This window comes from Pectinophora gossypiella, chromosome 5 (genome assembly GCF_024362695.1).
Source record: "Pectinophora gossypiella chromosome 5, ilPecGoss1.1, whole genome shotgun sequence".
In the NCBI taxonomy this organism is placed as follows: domain Eukaryota; kingdom Metazoa; phylum Arthropoda; class Insecta; order Lepidoptera; family Gelechiidae; genus Pectinophora; species Pectinophora gossypiella.
Window position 1 is genome coordinate 16713503 of NC_065408.1, and position 26544 is coordinate 16740046.

At 37.3% G+C, this 26544-nt stretch overlaps 4 protein-coding genes across 5 annotated transcripts in view; 1 reads left to right on the forward strand and 3 right to left on the reverse strand.

The window, feature by feature from the left end:
* Positions 1-1217: 1217 nt before the first annotated feature.
* LOC126367199 (iron-sulfur clusters transporter ABCB7, mitochondrial) lies at positions 1218-16367 on the reverse strand. Of its 2 annotated transcripts, none has more exons than XM_050010622.1 (14): positions 16190-16367; positions 15976-16081; positions 14374-14450; positions 13368-13572; positions 11690-11856; positions 10797-10926; positions 9714-9862; positions 9050-9224; positions 8289-8446; positions 7265-7428; positions 6560-6689; positions 6007-6135; positions 4649-4795; positions 1218-4007 (listed from the first exon to the last, which is right to left on the reverse strand). In XM_050010622.1, the coding sequence occupies exons 1-14, from the start codon at positions 16343-16345 to the stop codon at positions 3795-3797; spliced, it is 2106 nt and encodes a 701-aa protein (XP_049866579.1). In that variant the 5' UTR covers positions 16346-16367; the 3' UTR covers positions 1218-3794. The 2 variants fall into 2 exon arrangements, with proteins under 2 accessions (XP_049866579.1, XP_049866578.1); XM_050010621.1 differs by having other exon boundaries at positions 14374-14504.
* A 246-nt stretch (positions 16368-16613) lies between these two features.
* LOC126367208 (SET domain-containing protein 4) lies at positions 16614-18148 on the reverse strand. Its single transcript, XM_050010632.1, has one exon. It carries the CDS (start codon positions 17998-18000, stop codon positions 16627-16629), a length of 1374 nt encoding a protein of 457 aa, XP_049866589.1. The 5' UTR covers positions 18001-18148; the 3' UTR covers positions 16614-16626.
* A 1050-nt stretch (positions 18149-19198) lies between these two features.
* LOC126367218 (mitotic spindle assembly checkpoint protein MAD2A) lies at positions 19199-21548 on the forward strand. The gene is made up of 3 exons (XM_050010646.1): positions 19199-19394; positions 19474-19620; positions 19861-21548. The coding sequence occupies exons 1-3, from the start codon at positions 19325-19327 to the stop codon at positions 20265-20267; spliced, it is 624 nt and encodes a 207-aa protein (XP_049866603.1). The 5' UTR covers positions 19199-19324; the 3' UTR covers positions 20268-21548.
* Positions 21549-24180: 2632 nt separating this feature from the next.
* Positions 24181-26544, reverse strand: part of LOC126367212 (protein vein) — a 91699-nt gene continuing 89335 nt past the window's right edge. The window contains exon 6 of the mRNA XM_050010637.1: positions 24181-25571. Within this exon, the coding sequence (XP_049866594.1) occupies positions 25549-25571 (23 nt within the window). The 3' untranslated portion in view covers positions 24181-25548. The remainder of the gene's footprint in view (positions 25572-26544) is intronic.

Sequence of the window (26544 nt, forward strand, 5' to 3'; positions counted from 1 at the left end):
CCATATTTTTGTTTATTGTTAAGAAATCCGAGAATAAAGTTGGGAACAACGCGATTGTTGTGGATAAGACGTCTCTATGGGAACGGATAACATGTCAAATCGATTAATTCGAATTTGATGCGAATCGGTATTTGATACTGGCTGGTAAATGATAAGTCGGGTAAATTATCTTTAGATGGAAGTGAAACTCGATACCTACTACAATTTATTATTCGTCATCTTCTTGACTCGTGTGGGTTGTGAGGTGGATTAACAAACTCTGGTGATGAGGTTGTTAATCCACCTCACAACTCCGCACAAGTCTGGTCACAAAAAATATTTTAGCAGCAATAGTTGTCTTCTCGACGTCTGCGAAGATTCGGCCGAGGGCCCAAAATCATGTACGGGATGGTAAAACCGGTGAGCTGGCTCACCGGGTGAGACCCTGTTGTCGAAACCGTCACCAATGACGAATGCCCTCACACCGCTGCACCGGCGGCCTGGGTCAGAACGCCTCCACATTCGCCAGCTCGCGAGGACACGGCTTCCAGGCCGGAGGGCGCGGGTCGTATGAAACAAGATTCCGTAGGTGCACGAACATCTTAGTTTGGAGATGAACTGCGAACGAATCTCGCCGCGTCCGTGATGGTGCGCAACACCTTGGACTGGTGGAGGCAGGATGTAATCTGTTCAGCGACATCTAGTGGCATCATCCAGGAATTAAATGTATCAAGACCTACCTACCGCGCTATGTCTGGACCCCACACATTTTAGATTTAGTGTGCTTCGTGTACCGGTAGATGTCGCTATACATATCAATTTGAGATTAGAAAATTTTTGTTCCAGAAGAAATACATTCGCAATAGTTGATGAATATAAAACAAAATGATATATAGAAATATAGATGGCGATAATATGTATTTGGAACAAAAAACATTTTATCCTGTTTATTTTAAATATTTCTAATATATTTTTTATAGTTCATTTTATGTCTATCCACGACGCCATTGTTTTACGTTCTGTTCCACTCTGTCTGAAAATAAATGCCATCTAGTGACGGTATATCGTATTATGCCAGCACGTAGTACCAATCACCCTCCACTGGCAATTTTGAGTGTGACGATATTTTAGAAAGTATCAACTTAATTTTAAAGGGATCGAATTTCTTACGCATGGAATGCGGTGAGATTCGACCGACTTTCTGTGGGGTTACTAAACAATTAAATAAAACACATTAATTGTAAACAAATTATATACTTACCTATTCAACAAATAGTACTTTTTACTGTACATAATCAACGCATATATTTACACATTTGTCTAACTTCCAAATATTTCCAATGATTTCGATTTTTACAACATTGTCGAATACTTCATACTCGGCGAACAGAATCAAATATCGTCATAAAAACTAGAAGCTCAAATGTAGTCGGCAGCACTGTTGTGCTCCTAAATTTTGTCAGTTTTCCATACTGTCCAGCTAAAATTCGTGATAAATTGCTACAAAATGTAGAGCAATGTGGAGTGTATACCGTCTGAAAGATCCGACCGAAAAAGTACGAGTAAATCCGTTAGAAAAAGGCAGTTTAGTTTTTGTAAAGTTTTTGTAACTTTTCTTCTTTTCGATCTTTAGCGAACAAATATCACTATGATTTTTCAGTTAAACGCTGCACAAAGGGCAGTGTGAAAATATAACCAAAACAATTGTTTGATTACGTGGCGACATTACGTTACGATTAGCGACACCTGGTGGGAGAAATAGGCAGTTTTTATATCCAATTATCTTATAAAGTTTATTATCTGTTATTTACATGTAAAGATTGGACCGATATACAGTTCAGTTCAGTTTTAGTTCTGTGCAATAAAGTATATTTGATTTGATTTTTTTCCGCGATTTTCATTAATTTTAATTCCATTTGCCGGTATAAAGGTATCAACGTTTTTTTTGTGATTTTCGAGTCTATAGCTTTTTAAGTATAACCTAGTGTTTTTGAGCTTGCCAAATAATCAAAAATGTAGTTGGTATTTAGAAAAAAACTGGCATAGATAACTAATACAATTTTCACACAGGACATACAATTATTTTTTGGTATCAGTAAATAAATTTCGATTCCATGCTGTGTTTACATCTAAAATGCAGATTATTCCAAACTGTATTTTATAAAATCACGTTGTATATTATGTCTACGCTATTTATTATAATCTAAATAAATAGCGTAAACATATCAAAATATATATTTAATATAAAAATAGCATCACAAAATCAAGAGTACATACATATACACAATACACATGAGAAGTCCAAAAAAATAAATAAAAGTAATCTGGAATAACATAATATATCGCTTTCCGAACGAATGATTGGTATAATTTTATTAGTGTGAAAACAACTGTGCGCCATTTTAACTTTTGCCTTGTCTCACACGGAGTTACTCAAAGGGTACTAGTTATAACTAGTTATAAATTCAAATTACTAACGAGTTGCTTGAGCGTCACTACGCATATATTCTCATGTTTGCACCTGACGCGACCAGCGGGCTTAGCACCGTAAGCGCGCGACTCTTTCTCGCTTCGACATACGTCACCCGTCACTTTCTCACAATACTGCAAAGAAAGAGACAGATGATCTCTGTCGCGGCGAGAAAGAGTCGCGTACTTACGGTGCTAAGCCCGCAGTTACCAATTGTTTATTAACGCGCTAGTAACTGATCACGAGAGACGCGCTACTAGTTACCAACGAACAATATTTTTGTTCTCGTAAAAATTAACGAGTAATCTTTGAATATGGGGAAAAAGCTAGCGAGTTGAGTAGCGCCATGTGCAGGGTACAGTTTCCAACCAGTTAGTAGTTGTAATTACCAACAATTTCAGCCACTTTTGAGCAGCTCCGCGTCAGACGGGTCTTATATTGTAACAGTGTGCACTCACAAATGACTAAAAGCTACAAAAAATACTATGCATTACTCTGTCAGCCTCTATATACATCTATGGACTTTATACAGCCTTATTATAAATGATTTTTTTTGTTTTTTATAGCACTCACCCTTGCTTAGGCAAACTCACAAAGAGAAAATTAAATAAAAAAAGTCCTGACTAGGACGGGACGTAAACTCGCAGCTCTTGTCAAGACGGGACGAGCGTGTTAACCATTACACCACCCGGTCCTCCTCTTGTCCATGCGAAAACGGGTTCAAGTCCCGTCCGAAAAACATAAGTCGTGGGTAGTTTTTTTTTTACAAAATGGCTACAGAGTGTGAGATGACGTCAGCGTGGCTAACCTTGAAATGCCAGCTGTCACTTTTGAGCATACCTTGTTTTATTATACCATGGTCTGTTGCTATCAACAGACTATATCGCTAGACTATTCTAGCATTATTGCCGATGTCCCATAACATGATAGTCGCTGTTACATCGACACTATTTCGACACATTCGGAATCGGAACTATTTTGATAATATCGATCGACATTACTTTTCAACCATATGGAATAACAATAAGAATAAAATTTATGGATAAATAACATGTATGGACAATCTACCCGGTATTATGGGTAAATTTCGATTTATACCCATTTACCTTCCCTGTCAATCTTACAAATGCGTAATCGACCCGATTTTTATTTTTCAATTGGGAATTTTCCCAAAATACCGAGTAAATAGCCGATCTATAATTACAAGTCATCAATTGCATAACTGGGAACTTGAAAATGCCTCAATCCTACGCAGATTGGCGAACCCTTTTCGACGACAAGTATCTCCAAAGACGAGCCTCGAAAAGATAAAACTCGTTCCTTACAAGCTTACATCAAACCTAAATTAACTCGCAGTGTGATCCCTATTCTGTTTGTCCCAAAGTCTAGAATAGAGGGAGTTTTTGTTGTTGAGTAGGTCACTATGCTTCCCCCGTTCGGAGATGTTTCCGTTCTCCAGTACTAGTATTTCGTCGGCGTCCGCGACCGTTGAGAGCCGATGTGCTATGCAGATTGATGTCCGGCCCACAGTCGCTGCTTGAAGCGCTTGGAGGATCGCCTGGGAAGAAATGCATAAAAGTCAATAGCTAGTATAAGCGAACAAAGAAACGTACATACGTATGCGTAGTAATTGCTGCTTTAGTAATAGTTAAATAATGAACAAGTGAGCGAGTGAACGAGTGAACAAGTAGACGAGTGAACGAGTGAACAAGTAAACGAGTGAACAAGTGAACGAGTGAACAAGTGAACAGGTGATCAAGTGAACAGCAGAACAAGTAAATAAGTGAACGTCGATTTCAAAATATTTGTTATAAATTAAAAGCAATGATCCCGCGCAGCCCTCGCGATTAAGGACTAAGACCGAGCGGGGGTGAGGTAAAACTAGGTCAGTAGCTGGTGGGGAGCGGAAAGTGGAAGTTTTATGCGTATTATACAGAGTATTATTGCTTATTCTATGCCGGCGGTCAATATCATAACCGTGAACACAAAAATGTACTAGAATCTTTTGTATTACTATGTATAAAACGTCCACTCTCCGCACCCCACCAGCGGCTGTCCTAGTTTTGCCTCACCCCCGCTCGGGTCTTACTTTAATCTGAGGATTAAAGCGAGGGCTGCGCACGGATCATTGTTTTTTATTTATAACAATAAAAAAAAATTGCTTCGACGATTCCAGATATTTCCATTAGAAGTACTTACATGTTCAGTAAGCGAGTCCAGGCTGGAGGTGGCCTCGTCGAAGACAATGATGGGCGAGTCCTTCAGTATGGCGCGCGCGATGGCCACGCGCTGCTTCTCGCCGCCCGACAGCTTCAGCCCGCGCTCGCCCACCTGCGTGGCGTAGCCCTGGGGGTACGGAAGAGGAATTGTAGAATAGAATAACATAAAACATAAACAGCCTATATACGTCCCACTGCTGGGCACAGGCCTCCCCTCAATCAACCGGAGTGGGTATGGAGCATACTCCATCACGCTGCTCCAATGCGGGTTGGTGGCGGTGTAATTACGGCTAATAGCCGGAACCAACGGCTTAACGTGCCCTCCCAAGCACGGAATCATCTTAGTTTTTCAAACAATCAGGTAATTCAAGCCTGAAAAGTCCTTACCAAACAAAGGACAGTCTCACAAAGTGATTTCGACAATGTCCCCATCGGGAATCGAACCCGGACTTCCAAATCGTGAGCCTAACGCTCTTACCACTAGACCACGTAGGCTGATTTTCAGCTACTTCTCAATAGCAAATAAATAATTATAATTAAACACACAATGGCGCTGACTCCAGTACACACCATCAAATAAACTATACTTGTCATTTTTTTATCCGGAAAAAGGACATGCACAAAATTTATGGAACTCACGTCAATTTTAGGCAGCATATAAAACACCGTCACTTAATTTAACATTGGTAAATAATCCGACAGAATTAAGTTCAAATTAAAACAGCACACGCAAACGGGTTGCATATCAGCGAGATGCCTATTTTGTTCGCTCGGGTTATTCATTCATTCGTTCATCATTCATTTTAAAATAAATGAATACCTGTCAACCATCCGTCCTTTTCTTACTTAAAATAAAATTAGATGGTGTTTACTTCAATCAGCACTACTTATTAAAAAGAAAAGAAAGAAAGAAAGTATTTATTATTAGAGGACACCACAGTAACAATACAAACACAGTAGGGGAAAAAAAATATTACATATATAATGGCCCCGATTCCTGGAGACACCGCCTAATTTTATTTTAAGTTATATCCGTCATTTTCATATCCGTCGAAAAGGAAAGGGACGGATGATTCACAGCTCTTAATTTTAGGAAGAATGAGTAAATTAATGTGTCGGGTTATTGACTGACGTAAAATTTTTAGACGGTTGGTTTAGATTTGTGCTTAAAATTGACGTGTGTTCCATAAATTTTATGCTTGTCGATTACCCGTCCCTTTCCTTTTCGGCGGATAAGAAAATGACAAATATAACTTAAAATAAAATTAGATGGTATTTACAGGAATTAGCACCAATAACACCATCTGATATTATTATTATTTTATTATAAATAAATACCTTAGGCCAAGTTTTGACGGCTTCGTGTAGTTCAGCCAACTTGCTGGCACGGTACACGTCCTCGTGCGACCTCTTCAGATCGCCGTAGTGCAGGTTGTGGAATATCGTGTCGTGGAACAATACACAATCCTGGAAATATATAAACATTTTAAAAAATATAATTATACAAAAAGTTTATTTGTATATAGAATCATCCCTAGCATTATCCCGTTTTCCACTAACGGACTTTATATATGATCCTGACGACCCGATTACTCTAGCTACAGAGGCGGCTAATCAGCTCGCGACAACAAACACTTCAAGACGCCGATATCGTCGCGCCGGCGTGGGCGACGATTTCCCGCATTCGGCGCTTACCGCTATGGACCCACTAGAGTCGATTAATTCTTTCAAATATTTTTCCTCTGAGACGACGCCCTGAGCCGAGGTTCGCGCCCAACTGGGCACCCTCAGACCTATTGTCTTTAATTTTGTACCGGGTGAGAGCCAAGTAGTTAATGCCATCTGCGGCAAATCTACAATAAGTCACGTCAAAAAAACAGATGTTATTGACCTGTGGAACGATAGCGATGGCCTGCCTCAAGCTGGCGAGGTCAACGTCCCGGATGTTCTGTCCCGCGATCAAGATCTGCCCGGACTGCGGCTCGAAGAAACGGAACAGAAGACGCACCATCGTTGACTTTCTACAACAAAGACGACTCATTAATGAGTTTGGCCGCTATGTATGTGCTTATGTACATCTGTCCTATCTAATTCCTAAAACACCTATTATTAATTTAACATTTAGGAGATAACCCTGGTCATGTGTCAGTATCTGTGATCTGTCCTAAAAGTTTGCACAGCGTACGACAATTATTTTCTATCAAAAAACTTTATCTATGGCTATTTTATTTTTGAAATGAAATCTCACAATGGAGGAAGTAAAATCGATGAAATATGACTCGGACGGGACTTAAACATAAAATATCCAAGGTGTCATGTTTGCAATAAATTTATATCTGCATGTAAATAGACTCATTGGTCTAAGAAATAGTAGTACTCAATATTTCAGATAGATGGCGCCAGCTTACGTCACTTGTTGTATATCCCAATTGGGGTAGTCAGAGATACACATATCCATCGCAAGATGAACCACACACTTCACCGAGCTTTCTGTTAGACCAACGTGATAGGTGGTGAGCCGTATCTCCGTCTATAATGGCCGATAACGACGACATAGATCGAAAAGGACAAAAGGAGGACTCGGGTCAGAGCTCACCCGCTGCCGGAGCCTCCGACGATTCCAATCTTCTTGCCCGCCGGGATGGTGAAGCTGAGCTTGTTGAAGATGGGCTTCCCGTTGATGTACTTGAAGCTGACGTCCTTGAACACAATCTCCGCTGTCTGCGCTGTCACTTGGAGGGGCGTCGCTTTCACACTCTCCTGGACATTGGAATTTTAAATGCTGTAGTCACTGTGGTCCTGTGTGTAGCTCCCACCGGGGTAAGCAGAGACTATAGAATTCCATTTATTTTGATCCTGACACACGTTTCTTGCTTCCTCCACGTTCATCAAACGTTACATACACGCACGCCGGTTAAGAGTAGATCGTACTAAACCTTTTCTAAGGACATCTCCAATTTGGTCAATGTACGTCCTTCTAGGTTTTCCTCTGCCAGCCCTACCACCAACCTTCGCTTTATGTACTGCTTTCTTAATTTTATTATCCATCATCCGCTCTGCGTGTCCAAACCAACTAAACATTCCCTAATCAATCTTGGTCACTATATTATCGTTTTTTACACCATGTCTCTCTCTCTCTTATCTCTGTTTCTCACTCTATCACTCAATTAACCACCCTAGATGCTACGCAACGAGATCATTTCTACTGCATGAATCATACTTTCATGCTTCTTCTGGCATACCCAACATTCCCTGCCGTACTTCAGTCTCATTTGATTTATGGTTGTATTTGACTGGGTCAAAGAAAAAATATAATGTGCTAATCTAGAAATAGAAGCCAGTCCAAGATGAGATGAGAAAATTAAGCGAATTACTGACTTACGTACTTAATATCACACACACATATATATAAAAATCATTAAAACTGTAAGTAAATATTTTACTAAAAGGTCAAAATTGCCTTGCCAAGTGAATTAAAAACATTAGTCGTGGGTAGTTTTTTTTTTTTAATGGCAACAGAGGGTGAGATGACGTCAGCGCGGCTAACCTTGAAATGTTAGCTGTCACTTTTGAGCATACCTTGTTTTATTATACCATGAGTGAAAGTAATTCAGTCTTACCTTAATCTTAGACTGCACCGACATCAGTGTGAACATGGTCTGCATATCGATGAGTGCCTGTCTGACCTCCCGGTATACCGATCCCAGGAACCCTAGCGGGATGGACAGCTGGAATAACAGTCCGTTCACCATCACCAAGTCGCCTACTGTCATCCTGCCTGGAACGTGGAAAAAAATGTATTTTAACGTTTGATAATAACATAACATAAATAGCCTATATACGTCCCACTGCTGGGCACAGGCCTCCCCTCAATCAACCGGAGGGGGTATGGAGCATACTCCACCACGCTGCTATGCGGGTTGGTGGTTTGATAATAAAGAGGTCTATTTTTCTTCGAAGCATAAGTCCGATTGATATATGTAACCGGGCTCTTACGTAGTACTGTTGCCGAAATATCTATAATTGGCCTATGTTATATGTCATAATATGTTATACGTTAGTGATATCGTAACGAATACTGAGGGGGATGATTCAGACCATGATTCTAAGTTATGTCATTATTCTGAGTTAATATCAAGTGGAATTTTCCGTCGCAAATGTATAGAATTGCAAATAAATTAAGATAAAACACAAATGAAAACATGAGTTTTGCGACGGAAAATTACACTTGATATCAACTCAGAGTCATGGTCTGAACTGAATCATCCCTCAAAGATTTCGTTACGATGTCTCTAACAACCTGTATGTTTTGTTATGTTATGCTATTATGCTATGCTATGCTATGCTATGCTATGTTATGTTACGTTAGTCCATGTCGTACCAGCAGCGATCTCGTTGGCGGCCAGCAGCATGATGAGGCTGAGCCCGCCGCTGAAGATGGCGTGCTGCCCGAAGTTGAGCAGCGCGAGGCTGGACGCGGTCTTCAGGGACGCCTCCTCGTACTTTTTGAGGCTCGCGTCGTACTTCTCTAACTCATATTTCTCGTTGTTGAAGTACTGAAAGAGAAATGAGTTTATAATGAGTACACACATACATGATGAGCTCGGTGGCGCAGCGGTAAACGCGCTCGGTCTACGATTATTGAAGTTAAGCAACTTTCGCAAAGGCCGGTCATAGGATGGGTGACCAAAAAAAAAAGTTTTTATCTCGAGCTCCTCCGTGCTTCGGAAGGCACGTTAAGCCGTTGGTCCCGGCTGCATTAGCAGTCGTTAATAACCATCAATCCGCACTGGGCCCGCATGATGGTTTAAGGCCCGATCTCCCTATCCATCCATAGGGAAGGCCCGTGCCCCAGCAGTGGGGACGTTAATGGGCTGGTGATGATGATGATGAAGGAGTAAGGGAGCGAGCGGACTGTCTGGCTTATGAGGTAAGGCGGCACACGGTAAGAATTATTAATCACGGTATGGAGCGTGGCCCAACCTACCGCCAATCTTGACATTCCAAAGTATTATAAGATTAAAAAATATATATTATAGACATACCTTGACAGTTTCATAATTGATAAGCGAGTCGATAGCTTTGTTCCCCGCTTCGTTTTCAGCTTTGTTCATATAAACTCTGAATTGGGTCCGCCATTGCGTTATTGCCAATGTAAACGCCGCGTATACTGCCACACAGCTGATTGCCAAGCCTGGAAAGTATAAAAAATATGTTTTTAATGTTGGATTAACGTGAAATACAGCATCTGTTCCAGTAATTCCTATTATTTCTATGGCATAAACTACTTGGTCGGCGAATGGTGAGCCATGGGCGTCGTTTGAGTTTGAAAGTTTCTAGAAAGGGCATTGAGTTTAAACGTCCTTTCTATCAACAGATTCCAGACATATCTCATTCGAAGCATCTTACTGAGTTGATATTTTTGTTTTTGCGACTTTCTAAATTCTTTTTCGAAATAGGCGGGGTTTAGCCGGAATTCGGGTTTTTAACTACGATTTTGGGTGTCGCCTGGTACAACATTTCTTCAACCAACTTCGATTTTCAACAAACCTTTTTTTTTAATTTTATTTCTAAACCCCATGGAATTTAAAGAACTAATTGGTAATCTTTTTGAAGATACTGATGAATTACCTGTTGGAAGGGGGGAGGATGGGTCTCATACTGTTACGGTCATGGTCCTTTCTAGTGAGTTTGGAACACACGTAATGAAATGCCGTCTTTTAGCTCCACGTTGGTGGATATGACGAATATCATGCTACGTTGAACACCAAGACCGATAACACGAAGTTTATGGATGTCTCTGTAGAAGTTTCTAGAAAATTCTAGTGAGTTTGGAACATACTTAAGAATGCAATGCCGCCATTTAGCCCCACGATGGTAGACATTACGAATATCATGCTACGTTGAACACCAAGGCCGATAACACGAAGTTTATGGATGTCTCTGTAGAAGTTTCTAGAAAATTCTAGTGAGTTTGGAACATACTTAAGAATGCAATGCCGCCATTTAGCCCCAGGATGGTAGACATTATGAATATCATGCTACGTTGAACACCAAGGCCGATAACACGAAGTTTATGGTTGTCTCTATAGAAGTTTCTAGAAACTTCTAGTGAGTTTGGAATGTACCTGAGAAAGCAATGCCGCCTTTTAGCCCGAGGATGGTGGACACGAGCGCCAACTCGAATATCGTGGGCACTACGTTGAACACCATAGCCGATAACACGAAGTTTATAGCCCGAGACCCTCGGTCTATTGTCTGTGAAAATAATATTATTATAGTCCTTCACCATGGCCTAGTGGTTGAGCATTGGGCTCAGGATCCGGACGCCCCGGCTTCGAATCCCGGTGGGGACATATCACTAAAATCGCTTTGTGATCCCTAGTTTGGTTAGGACATTATAGACTGATCACCTGATTGTCCGAAAGTAAGATAATCCGTGCTTCGGAAGGCACGTTAAGCCGTTGGTCCCGGTTACTACTTACTGATGTAAGTATGTAGTCGCTACATGAGTCGTGTCAAGGGCCTATGGCGGCTCAGTAATAACCCTGACACCAGGGTTAATGAGGTTGGTATTCCACCTTACAACCCACACGATAAGAAGAAGAGTCCTTCATCCCCCTAGTATTATTCCGACCTGAAGATTTGAAGAAAAAAAGGAGTTTCAAGTTTTTATTTGACGTGCCCTACAGGGAATCACCAAGGTACCTGGATCGTAAGCCCAACGCTTAACTACTGACGCGTTTAGCAACAGGTGAACATCGCCCACATAATAATGTTTCAATATTAGAAAAGAGGATCTCCCTGTGGGTTTTTACCCAGGAAGGTAACCAGCTCAATGCGTCCTATGTTTTTCATTTGCTCCTAGTCCGGCACAGAAACTTCCCTAGGTCTACCATTATCATGAAGATCACCAGCAAGTTAGGACCTTTTTACCTATATACCTTATACAGAAGACCAAGATCGGGAGAAGTGGACGAAAGGAAGAGAGGCCTTTGCAGGACTAGTAATAATGCCTTACCTTAGACAAGGCTCCGGTCTGTCTGCCCAAATGGAAGCTCAGGTCGAGGTTATGGAGGTGTATGAAGACGTTGCAAGCCAGTTTCCTTATGGAGTGTTGTGCCACTTTCGCGAACACCGCGTTTCTGAGTTCGTTGAAGCCTGCCGCCGTTGCTCTAGCTATGCCATCTATAATAGATTAAGTAAATTAAATTCATCTTTTTTGGGCTTATGTATACATTTTTACAATAAAATACCAGACAATATTTTAAATTTATCAGAGAATAAATTTAAAGCTGACGTGAAGTTTACTTTATGTAAAAAAGCTTATTATAAGATTAATGATTACCTAAATGATAAAAATGTCTGATATTTAATGTGTTCCTCTAGTTATTAAATAACTTGTAATGTACCCTCATAACAGCCTCCGTGGTCTAGTGGTTAGAGCGTTAGGCTCACGATCTGGAGGTCCGGGTTCGATTCCCGATGGGGACATTGTCGAAATCACTTTGTGAGACTGTCCTTTGTTTGGTAAGGACTTTTCAGGCTTGAATCACCTGATTGTCCGAAAAAGTAAGATGATTCCGTGCTTCGGAGGGCACGTTAAGCCGTTGGTCCCGGCTATTAGCCGTAAAAACACCTCCGCCAACCCGCATTGGAGCAGCGTGGTGGAGTATGCTCCATACCCCCTCCGGTTGATTGAGGGGAGGCCTGTGCCCAGCAGTGGGACGTATATAGGCTGTTTATGTGTATGTATGTACCCTCATTGATTTAAAAGATGTGTTGCTGTTGCAGTTTCTTGTCATTTCTTCTCCTCAGCCATAACACCTTGCGAAATTCAAAGTGTAACTATGTTACCTACTGAATAAAGATTATTTTTGAATTTGAATTTGAAAAATGACGTAAATTCAAAAATGTTACATTGATCTTCAACAAGTTTATCCATGATAATTACGTTGAATAAATGATTCTGATTTCTGATAGGAAATAATATTTCTCAGCAACTTTGATTCGAAACAAATCACTTAAGCTCAACTCAACAAATCATTCCTAGAGCTTCAATATAAAAGCTAACGGCATATGTGGTCCAGTGGTCGAACGTTGGGCTCGCGATCCGGAGATCCTTAGATTGAATCTTTGTGATCTCTAGTTTGGTTAGGACATTACAGGCTGATCACCTGATTGTCCGAAAGTAAAATGATTTGTACTTCGGGAGGCACGTTGAGCCGTCGGTCCCGGTTACTGCTTACTGATGTAAGTAGTCGTTACATGAGTCACGTCACCTTTGGCGGCTTAATAACAACCCTGACATCAGAGTTGATGAGGTTGGTCACCTCACAGCCCAGATGATGGACGTATCTTCTTATCGTGTGGGTTGTGTGAGGTGGAATACCAGCCTACAACCCTGGTGTCAGGGTTATGATTGAGCCGCCAAAGGCCCCTGACATGGCTCACGTAACGATTACTCACTTACATCAGCAAATAGGTACCGGGACCAATGGCTTAACGTGCCTTTTGAAGCACGGATCATCTTACTTTCGGACAATCAGGTGATCAGCCTGTAATGTCCTAACTAAACTAGGGCTCACAAAGTGATTTTTATGATATGTTCCCACTGGGATTCGAACCCGGGGCCTCCGGATCGAGAGTCCAACGCTGGACAACAGAGACCGTTATGGACGTATGAAAGCAGTACTCACATCCGAGCAGCAAGCTGAAGGCGGTGGTACCCAAGGCCTGTGGTACAGTGGCCATGCCTAACAGCGCATCCCCCGTGCTCACTGACGCCTGGTTCACCTCGTCTACCGCGTACTTGAACAGGAACGGCACTGTCACGTTCATCACCTTCGCGCCAAACAAGAGTGAAAGGGACAGCATGACGCGTTTCTTTATCATTTCATTGTCCTGGAAATTAAAAGGATAAAGAGGGCATTGTTAATAGGCTGTTTGGATGGGCATAGACTTTGTTTATCTTAACTAAAGTGTCATGCAAACACTAGACGCGCGAACATTGGAGACTTTTCGTGTGACGACCGGTAGAGCTATGGTAGACCAGTTAAAAGGGCGCACATGCATGTTTGGATCGATTATTTTCACGTGTTCAGCGGTGACAGAAAACATGGTGAGGAAACCCACTTTCCGGAGAAATGCATTTGGGATGTATGTGACCTACCTGTAGTAGGTTGGTTTTCCCTTCGCGGGTTGGAAGGTCAGACAGGCAGTCGCTTCAGTAAATAAACCAGACCTGTCATATCTTCCTGTTAGGTAAGCAGACTCTATGAAAAACGGAGCATTACTAGCCACGCGTTTGCATATTGAATGATAACTTGTAGCCAACTCAAGATTCAAAAAGTGTATCATATGGATCTACAGCCATGCTGTGATGAATTGATGATGGATGGAAACTAATTGTTACACAAAAATGTCATATACATAATCTTAAAATTATGTTTGTTATTTTACCATCATGCTATTCATGCTTGACTAATGACAAAGTTATTAATCATTATGTAGGTATATAGTACTTGCTTTGATTACACAAAGACTCAAAAATTACAAATTAATGAAACTTAATATAAGTTATAAAAAAAATCTTGAGTTTTTAAGCGATGAAGTAAAAGACCAATTTCAAATTAGTAATAACTGAATACCCGGTTAGCATCCAACGATGTGGCTCAGTCAAGATTAATTTAAAAAATGTCTTACCTTCGGCCAGACATACGCCAGCATGCCCCTAATCATATCCGTCCCGGTGACCGGCTTCGCATCTCCCAGATTTATATCTTCACGAGACAAAACAGAGGCACCTGGGTGAAAGCAGTCTCTCTTATGGATACCTAGGGAGGGGAGATACCAATCAGGAATGTGTCGGAGAGGTTACAAACTAGGACGGAAAGGAAGGACAATGCGGGAGAGCTGCTTCAACCAAGTATTAGTAACAAAAACAGGCGACATAGCTGCGGAAATAAGTGATGTAACTAAAAAAGAAAACATAAGTGAGTGGTGATTGCAAGACAGTTACAACAAGTAGCCGAATTCAGAAAATGTCTTGAAATAAGGGATGGCAACACATATTTGGCTTAAATACAATATTGTTTTCACATTGAACAAACATTGGTAAGTAATTAGTTACTTTTTAAATAAGTTGCATAATATAACATAGACATTTTTGGCACAATATAATGTATTATTTGTCTATACATTGCCCTCTCTATACATAAGTATCACTATACATGAGTCAAGATGCAGAAAAAAAACTCATATAACTACTGAATCAACTAATCAGAAAGTACCTACAAGTTGTAGCTACTCGTAAAAGAATTATAGAATTATAATTATATTATAGAATTATAAAAATATAATATTTCTCTCACTACAAATTAGTTTCTATGCTAATGTGTGAGTCAGACTAAATTCGACTCAAAATGTTGTTTTTTCATATGTATAAATTATTGTTTTTATTTTAGAAGGACCATGCAATAGGTAGTTTATCATTGAAATATTTCAAAAAAAAGATTGATCATTCCTTACAAAGGCGAAAAGATCAAATTAATTTAAGAGTAATAAATTGTGATAAAAAGGGCTAGTCTTAATATTGGATAAGAAATAAACTCTTAAAAAACTTTGACTGTTTAAGAAAATCTTGGAAAAGTGAAAATTATTACCTATTTAAGAGAGAATATCTGAGTATAGTTTTTATAAAATATGCAGACAAACAGAAGCTTAACAAATCAAACGAAAACATTATTTTAATGCAAAACAGAATTGAAAATGCCAAAGCATATTTACAGTGTTGAGAATAGGAAATGTGAGACACACAATAGGTAATTAATAATAAGAAAGTATTCAACAGAGTATAATTCAAAGGCAAGTTTGCTAATGGTAATATTATGAGTGTATTATGCCAAAATTGAGAACACCTATTACTTAAATCATGTAATACAGAACTTGTACTACTAGCTAGCTACTATTAGCTGTTATCAGTAGAGCAATATTAGGTGTTATCATTCTTAAACACCAACAGGACCACTCCATTTGACAAAATTATTAACACAAGATTCGAACTTGTGAAATATACAAAGCAATTTGAATGTGTCGTTTCAATTTAAACTAAAGTGATAACAGATAAACTATGCGGCCTTGAAGACGTTACGAAAATACTGCGAAAAAAATTGAATTATTTCAAGGCCAGGTTCAAAGGTTATGTAACGTAAGCAGTAAATTAGACCCTAAACTAAATTGATCCCCAAGGAAATGGGCTGCTACAGTAGTACCTAATTGAGAGTTTTTTCGTTCAGTAAAACTTACCAACAGGAATTTTCCCAGTTTTCGGTTTGTTTGCCAACACCGCCGCCAAAACGTGTTTAGCCGAATCCCCGCCTCCTGAATTTCCAGGGGGTGATGTAGAGTAGAACTAAAACATAACCACGCATGTAAAATACTTGTATCCCACACAAAATTCAAAGAAAACACAAAAAATCCCAAGTATATTCGGTGGTAATCATAAATTGTACAAACATACCCTGAAATAGCTTGTGGCGACGCATTGCTTGCATATGAAATCGAACTGTGGCTTATTGACGATTACTGACTTGTTGTTTCTAAAAGGTTTTGAGAATTTGGCACTACTTCTAATAATTTTATCAATATTTTTATATGACAGCAATGCAGCCGCCATGATCGCAAATTGACGGGCACTAGTTAAGTGTTGCCCAATTTAATTTATATAAACGATGACAATTTTATTGCCATTTTATAAAAAATATTAAGCCGCCAAGTTATTTAAACTTACTCAACATCCGTTTGAATTTAAGTGAAAGAATTTTGAGATATAAATGGCATTGGCTAATTTATTAATGACCAGTTTTAATTTAAATCTCTACCTTTCCCCCTCGGCAATAAGAGTAGTTGATTAAATCTTTGGTATTTTTAAATAAAATCACATATTTAAATCACAGTCTAACATTTAATAAACTTTTCTAAGACAACAACATACTGACACATGAGAGCTTTACAATTATTTAAAATACAATTGTTCTTACAAGTCTCTAATTTACTTAAAGACTGTTTTATATTTTCTAATTTCTCCTTAACCACTGGTGCTATTAATTCATTTAAAACTTTATCACTTGTACATAAAGCGGCTGAATATATCAACCTACTAACATCCATATTTTGTTTATAAAAGTATTTTACAACCATTAATAGACCATAGAAATTGAAACTTAAACCTTTAATATCAATGTACAAATCTTTATTTAAATTATGACCATTTATAAAAGACATTTGTTCTTGGGACAATTTAATTGATTTTGTTTTTAGATATGAAATTATGTGTTCAAATTCAAAAGAGACATAATCAAGATCATTTAGAGGGAGGTAAAAGCCATATTCTGTGATAAGTTTCAAATTATGACTATCACCATAACATATAAACACTTCCGAATATGGATCAAAATTATTTTTAGTATAGATAGAAAACCACACATCTGAAAATAAGGTTTTGTCTAATTGTCCTACACTTATATTTTCTATATTTTTGCTTACAATTAGTTTTGTTTCATTTCTGGCATTTGGACTGTGGTTAATCATGTCCAAGTAAGGACATAAAGATATCTTTGTATTATCTGTAATTATATTCAAAATACAATTTTCAATATTTCTTAGATCAATCACATTTGATAAATCCATATATACACATCTGGTATTCACAGTAAAATAGGCCCATTCATACACAGGCATATTGAAAGAATGTTTCAGTTTATGAACAGAAATATTATCACTCTTAGAATTTTGTAAAATTTCCTCAAAAATATGGAATGATGAATGAATAATATCATGCTGTTTAGAAATTACAGTTTGTATATCTTTATCAACATAACTTTTTATATCATTTGGCAAAAAATAAGGAACTGTATACTCTTTTGGTAAACTCTCTAAATACACAAACCATTTTGAACCTGGGCCTTGGAGCTTTAAAAATGCTAAGTAGAGTGCCATTAATGATTGAAACGACACTAACTGCTTATAAGTTACTAGACAATCTTTCTTATTCTCTAAAAAAATATTACAAAAAGACAAATCTGTCAAGATAGTTGTAACATTAATGGTTGAATTCAAAGGCAGAGTTAAGAGCTCTTCTCCCGCGCAAATCTTCCTTTTTGTTAGCACTCCACGACCAGTATCGTTAAAAACAGCAAGCACTAGTTTCTCGTTGCATCGCATACCCTGTTTGGACAGCCATGAGTTCAGTAAAATTATTTCTTTTCCATCACCACATGTGTAAAAGTTGCGCGCCTTTCCATGTCTTCTTTTTCGGTGAGTACGACCCATGACTGGTTATAGCCCAGTCCAGGATGGAGGGTTGAATAATATCCATTCAAGCCAGGTTTCAGTGCTGTTTATTTAATTTTAACCGATGTTTATTTAATACCTATACCTACTTAATTTACAAGATGTTTGACAATGACATTGTGGTAAGGTGGGGTGGGGTAAGGTAAGGGTTGCCAACCATAGGGCTTTTTTCCTCTTAAATACACAGCTGAAAAATCTCTTTTGGTTTAGAAATATCATACATTAAGTTTTTTTATAAGTTATAATATTTTTTTTTATAAGAAGTTATAATAAAATCTCTCGAGCGAGTGCTCTTATCAAGTTTCACCGTGAGCTCGTGTCCGAAGCCTGCTTGCGAGAGCCTTCCAATTTCATCTATTCACATGAGCAGTTCACTTCACTAATATGGATGAGAGTGTCCTCACAAAAACTCCGGTCAACAAAGACTCGATCTGTTAGATCGTGAACAAACATTGCCGTTTATAACAATGTGATGGTGACTCATGAACTATCCCCAATCCCTGCCTATTCCTATTTATAATGTCTCACCAAGAATTTACAGCCGCCATAAAGTCCCCTTATGCTTCAAAATGTTCACCACAATAAAAAAGCATAATAATATCATGAAACTCCGTAGGTCAAAATTTCATACATTAATAAAATTGTACAGGGCTGATGGTTCTCTCATACATGACAACCTCAAACAGCAAGCGGCAATCACAAATTTCGTATTTGTACGAGGAATTTCGTAAAGCTAGCAACCCTGGCTGAGGTTGAAACTTTAGTTTTGATTTTGCAAAGTACCTATCGAAAAGTATTGTTTGTAACAAAAAAATAATGAACAGTGGTTAATGTATTTAATTAATCTTCCGAAATATATTCCATTCTACAATCATGAAATATGAGACTAAAAATATACCTAATTATTTTAAATTAATAAATACCACCAATTACTACAACTTTTCTATCTAAACATCTTTGTATCTAAACGAAACAATCAATATACATTTTTTTGAGGTTTTCTGGCGGGAATTCTAGAGGGATCGGAATAACTGAAATGTTTTACTGTCTCGTATTTTTTAAATAATCGAGTTTATTTTAAACTCAATTACCAATTTAAATTTTTCTGATATTTTAAATTATTGTTCTTTGCTTCTTTTAATTTTTCCATTTGTCGTTTAGAAATAATTTTGTGTTGCACTCTTGGCAGTTGAAATCAGCTGTCAAATTCAAAACATTCTCAACGGCTTTTCGAAGAACACTTTATTTTCATAACAAAAGTTACTTTGCCTTTTTGTTTGTGAATTACAAGAATTCTTCAAAAATGTCCCAACAGCAAACGAAGAATACTATAACACTCCGTGGCTCGGCTCAGATTATTTGTGAATACTTAAGTAAGTATAATTTTTAATACAAGTCCATGTCTATTCGGAATAATCCGGCATTTTTAACCCCTTTGTTTCATTATTTCAGACTTTGCGATCAATTCGGTGTTATTTCAAAGAGGACTGTATCCACCAGAGACCTTCAAAGCAGAGCAGCAGTACGGAATAACCTTGCTTATGTCGGAAGATCCGCAAATCAAAAGTTTTCTTACCAATCTTTTAACACAAAGCGAAGGTATTTATTTTACAATATTTTAAATACGTCTTACGCCTTCTTTGTAATATGTGAAGTATGTAAGTTATTTGTACCTGTCTGTCAATCTTAATTTGAGATGATGGTAGGTTTATGGACTTATTATTTAACCAAAACTATAAAATATTTTGTGGACATTTATGTTTATTCCACATTTCTCAGCCTCGGTTTCTCTACTAGTTCACTTTAAATGTTATGGGTATATTCCTTATTACTTTTCAGAATGGATTATCAACAAGAAAGTAAGCAAGCTGTCTTTAGTCATCCTCAATGTTGCAAACAAAGAAGTCCTAGAATGTTGGGACTTCAACGTCCAATATGAAGATGGTGATGTTGCCTTATCTAAGGAGAAAAACGAACAAGTAGGCAGTAAGGACGTAAAGAAAATACAGCAAGAAATTCGGGATGTTATGTTGCAAGTTGCAGCAACAATATCTTACTTACCATTTTTAGATTGTCGTTGCTCATTTGACGTGCTAGTCCATGCTAAGACGGACTGTGACGTACCCGAGAAATGGGCAGAAGCCAAACCTATACAGATTACCAATGCACAGAATGTACACCTGAAAAGTTTCTCTACAAGTTTGCATAAAATGGAAACGGTTGTTAGTTATAAGCTAGCTGATTAGATATTTAGAATAAGTTATATTTTTAGTCATTATGTTAAGTATAACATGATTACAGTGGCATGTCTCTCATCTCTTTTGTACTAGACAGTATTCTGTTAGTGCGAAGGAGACAACTATCATTTCCTTCGCACTAGGCAGTGATCTACATCTTTATCCTGCTGTTATCCTAATCATGTTATGTTTAACAGTGTATAGGTTTTGTGATCTGTATATTAAGTCACAATGGATTTGATACTGGTTTTGTTTCTAATATTATGCCACATAGAATAATGTCACAGTGATATTTCATTCTTTTTAACATTTTCAAAAAGGATATTGCTTTTTAATTTTTAAGTTTCAACTGTCAGAATAAAACAACTCTTCTGGATTGGAGAGATATGATGGTTTAAAAACGCCATTGCTATTTGACATTGCACATTTTTACAGCAAATATAATAAATAAAAAATATATATAATAGATAAACAGCCTATTATGTCCCACTGCTGGGCACAGGCCTCTCCTCAATCAACCAGAGCGGGTATGGAGCATACTGACCCTTTAAAACACGGAATCATCTTACTTTATATGACAATCAGGCGATTCAAGCCTATAATGTCCTTACCAAACAAAGGACAATCTCACAAAGTGATTTCGACAATGTCCTCATCGAGAATCAAACCTGCACCTCCATATCATGAGCCTAACACAGCAAATGTCAATTGCAATATTAGTTTTTTTGGATGAATTGCTTCTAATGTGGCGTTTTTAGACCCCAAGTAGGTATGTTCTGTTTTTAAAAGGTATGAAATCTATGTCTTCAAAATCGTCTTCACAAGTTTATAATAGACTTTCTTATAGTTAGTTATCTGTCAATTCTAATCTTGTGAAAATCTTGTGCTAAAACCATCTAGAAGAAAATTCGAAACATCTAGAAGATTCAGGAATCTGGTGGGCTAAAAAGGCCACATTGAAGCATTTCATCTAAAAAAGCAATATTGCAATTTGACTATTGTGCATATAAAAATAAGTGCGCAATGCAATCAAATGTCTTAGCAATATTGCTTTTTTACATGAAAGAAATAAAAGAATGCTATTTGTAAACCTTATTAAAATCACGGCTCAGTCTTTGTAATAATATTTAACTTCGATTATAAGTGTTAATTATGTATTTTTGCATGTTATACAATCACAGTATTGTAAATATAAGGTAGCTAAGTGATTTTACTGCGAATTATAAACCCCGACGTGGGGTGTTCAGCGTTTTTAACTTTGAATCTTTTCATTAAAAGATTTCGTCTATATTTATGTGCTTTTATTTTACATTTAAAGTGTATATTTTCAAACCACAGTTTTTGGCAACATATTTATATTTTGATACGCTCCAATTTTATAACTTTTTGTTAAGATACTGCATACATTAGTACTTTTTTGGTAAATAGTCGAACATTTTCAGGTTTTTAGCTCTCCAGTGATAAGTAGAGATCTCCTTGCATGATAGTCGATATTTAACTCTTATAGATCTGCAGGTTATAATACACAAGACCCTTTTATAGGCATATTTTCTCGGAACTTCGTGTGTCGTAAAGTTTGAGGACGAGTGGAGTGCAGAGTACAACTATTTGCTCATACTTGAATGGCGCGCGTTTCGTGCTCAGTTGACTGTTCCATTCCAACCTCTTTCTTCTTTTAATTCCGTGTTGTCTAATAACTTAAAATAAAATTGGTCTATTAGGTTGGAAGGAGGAGCTCGGTGGCGCAGCGGTCAACGCGCTCGGTCTGCGATTGTTGAAGTAAAGCAACTTTCGCAGAGGCCGGTCATAGGATGGGTGACCACAAAAAAAAAAAGATTTCATCTCGAGCTCCTCCGCGCTTCGAAAGGCACGTTAAGCCGTTGGTCCTGGCTGCATTAGCAGTCGTTAATAACCACCAATCCGCACTGGGCCCGCGTGGTGGTTTAAGGCCCGATCTCCCTATCTGTCCATAGGGAAGGCCCGTGCCCCAGCAGTGGGGACGTTAATGGGCTGATGATGATGATGAGGTTGGAAGGCTGGAATCGACACCAATAAGTTACTAGTATAATTTATATCTTCAAATACAATTACAAATTGATTTATTTGTGAAACACAGGTAGGTTGTTATACATAATAGAGCGCTGTGATCTGCCAGTCGGCGTACAAATATAAATTAATTAAACATTAATATTATAAACGAATTAAACATTAGAATTCTCTACTAATTATGCATGCCCTATTATATTATATTATTCTTTCAGAACAATAAAAAAAAAAACAAATAGGTACTTTAATATTTTATTTATAACAAAGCTCTTACAAATAGCAATTAAAAGCTACAATAAATAACATCTATTCAGCAAATAATACTGTACACAATTGTTAATACAACTTAACATTTTCAATATAGGTATTACTATTGAGTGACAAGTTTGTGGAGAATGTTCGTGGTATGTAACTATGTAATTTGTTATATGGCTTGTAAGGTTGGCTTTTGACTGTAACTGTAGCAAATCTTTATCACATTGAGTAAATGTATCCTTGTAAGTTTCTCTCTGTTGTGTAGACAGATGGCTTGAAAACTACATAGGTCCGATTTTGAGTATGACCATTAGGAAATTAACTTCTCTATACTAAGGAGTATAAATGTTTCTCCAGCAACATATAGTGGAATAGGAAGGCCAATGCCAAAAGTAATGGAAACATAAACCGTCTTTTCAAACTAGAAAAACCGGGTTGTAGCTGAAAATTAGCGATTTGCTCGAAAGGGCAAAAACTTGCGCTGAGCTATGACCGTTTTGCGCTGCTGCAGCACACATACATACCTGGCGTGTGTTAAACATTTTGTATGTGGTGTGTATTGTTGTTGATTTGTATTGTATGCATGTGTGTCTGTAGACCAAATAAATCATTTATCTATCTATCTAAAAAAGACTAAAAATAACACCAGGTTTAAACGCATACAATGAGGGACTTTCCAGACCACATTCACCAAAAACAATATAGATGGCGTTGTACAGCTTTAATGTGATAATTAGGTACCTATTTTCTCATTACTCGGGTACTGAAATATTCAAAAATACAATGTAATGGCAGAAGCATATTAAGTATATAAAAATAATTGTTGCTCGATATTTGGATCACATTATGTATAGAATGTTGCTACCTACTATATTGCTTCTCTTTATTTTGATCAGAAATTCAGAATAATTATTGATGGAAGATGTAATTGTGCCTGAGTGTAATAAAAAGGGTCATTATACCCAAAAACAAAGAATTTTAAACGAAGAAAAATCTGTACAGCGCCATCTATATTGAACATAGCTTGGAAAGTCCCAAGTTATAATGACTTGTTAATTACTTAGTACCATTAAAATCCGTAGACTTCTTTCGTGAAGCGGACTATAATTTTAAACCTCATCAACTTTTAGTCTTCCTTTTCTAATAACGTTTCTGTTACTAGGACGTTGGAGTTATTTAGGTACATAAACCATTGATGTACTTATAATAATTATGATACTTTAAGTTAACTATTAAAAATTGTTTTTTAGTATTTGTAAAATCGCCTCGCTTCATTTTTAGTCGGAGTTAAAAGATATTGAGCCAATCAAACACGCGTAGGTAATTTAGAGTGTAATCGCAGAACAAGCTTAAAATTGCGTAGCTTATGATTTGCGTGTATACCTGGTAATGACGACTTGAAATCGGCTTAAGAAGCCAGTCTGCGGTTGCAGAATTCGGAATTTGAATATTTTCACCCCTCGGGGAGCACCCCCGCTGACGTCTATAATATCTATATCATGTGTAGGTATTTATGTGTAATAAACGGTAGTAAAATAAATATCCTAACATTGCTTAAAAAAGGAAAATAATTGTCACGAAAAACTCGCAACGACTCAAATACTTAGCGGACGTTGCTGCGTTAAATAAGTTTTTCTACTCCTCTACTTTAATCTGGCATTTAAATAACCAAAAAGTCTAATATAAGTACATACATAATTAAACTCTTTGAAAAAGTGTACGCTCTATGGCCTATAAAAGCATTGTTTACAAAGTGTAACTGTACTATAATGTCGCCAAAAAAGCATTGTTGTTGTTTTTTTTTTTTGACCTGGAAACTGGCACCTTTACTTTGTTTGGTGCCATAGATATACTATAAAAAAAAAGTATACATTTGCCGCCATTTTCCCGCGCGTTGGAAAATAAATTGGAAAATTTTTGTGTTTCGTTTAAAATTACGTCGTCGTAGAAAAAGTATTGTATGCAACGTTGTATAACTAGGTCAAAAAATGCTCGTGGCGTCTCTTATTGCGATGTTCGCCAAGGCTCACATCGCAACTCACGCCACTCGCATTTTTTGACCCTTCTTATACAACTGTTGCATAAAATACTATTTTAAAAGCTCTGACAAAGAATGACGTTGGTACGTTACAAATATAACTAGGTAAGTACCTACCGAATAATACATTGGTTACTTTCGAAAAAAGCAGTTACGCAGTTAGTTATTTTTTTATTTGAGCAGGAACATCGAATGGAATTACTCAAGTCGTTAATTATAATTTTAAGCACCAAAAATTCGTTATTATCTAAATACCTAGAGTATTGTACAAAGGAAAATATACAAAAAGCTAGAATATAATCCTTAATTACCTATTAAAGTAAAACAATTACACAATACAATATTTTGAGTAATTTAAAGAGTATTTTTTTTTGCTAAATATTTGATTCGTCGTAAAGGGTGCACGAAGTATAATGCCTGTTTTACTTTTTTTTTGATCTTGCATGTTTTACTTTTTTTTCAATACTTTTATTCCTAATATCTAATCCGAATACAATTAAATTATATTGGTGGGTTGGCACTGGTTATAATTCTATGTCTATCTGTATCAGCCTAAATTCATATCCAATTTTGGACGTAGGCCTCTTCCATGTTTTTCCACTTCCGACGATCTTGGGCTATCGACATCCAGTCATATCCTGCGTGCCGCACGATGTCGTCCTTCACGTCATTGGTGGGCTTCCTCTCGGTCTTGTGAATGCTCGTGGGCGCCACTCCAACAATCTCCGGGTCCATCTTTCTTTGCTCATTCGAGCAATGTGTCCCGCCCATCTCCACTTGCGTTCGGCAATTACTTTTACCACATTCCTTATGTAGAATAATTATAATTTATTTACAACATGTCTAAAATTTTGAAGTTACGGGTACTACATGGGAATGCTTATTTGCTTTAAACCTACAAATGTTTTCTCCGATTCGTATCAGCTGTGTCGATTACTTTCGTTCATGTCGTCACCATAACCGCTCGCCTTTACCTGTTGACAGAGAAAAAGATAATTCGTTTTTTTTTATTTTTCATTTTATAAGGTACCAAATTTTATATTTTCTTCTCTGTAATTGTGTGCATGCATTGTTAACTGTATAGCTTCGCATTTGTTATCTCACAACAAATATAAGTAAATGTTTTTTAATTGTAAATCCTAATTAAACATGCATTAGGCATGCTTTTGTTAGTACAGTGTACATTAAAAGCATTAGTAACTACAGTTCTTAAAATTACAAAATGGAGAAATGTAGGTGATTACCTTTAGTGGTGTATCAATGACAGTTTTAGAGTACATTTCTCCATTTTACTATTAACTAATGAGTGCGAAGTGTTATTAAGTGCACAACATAATAAAAATTCAATTTTGAAAAATACATACCAGTATTCCGATTTGTTCTGTTTTCCATTTTTATTAAATTTAGAGGACTTAGGAAGTGCAAAAGAAAAACAAAACCAAGTTATCGCCTTTCTGTTAATTCCAACACTCATTCTTTTATTGTGATTTTGGTATAACCATTACACTGATTTAACATTTTCGCACCTTAATATTTGTTGTGAGACTACAAAACTCATACACAGGCACAGTGACGCCACTCAGTGAAAAAAAAAATACGATTTGAACTATGAAATTTTGCATATAAAATTAACTAATTATAGAAAAGGCAAATATTAATGGCTATTTACAACGAATCAAGAAAAAAAGGCCTCAAGTACCGTCACTTCACCTTTATTAATATCAAGTAGTATAAAATAAATATCCCTTTTCTAGTTTAATTACATATAAATATTGGACTTAAAAAATAATAGAAGAACTTTTTACAAACATTATAAAATTAAATAATAACAAAACTGTAGCCTATTGCAAATAATAATCGGTCCCATATCAAGAATGAAACGTAAGGAAATTTAATAGGGGAGTTAAATTACTACAAAAAAGGGAAGGAATTGAATTAAGTAGTTAC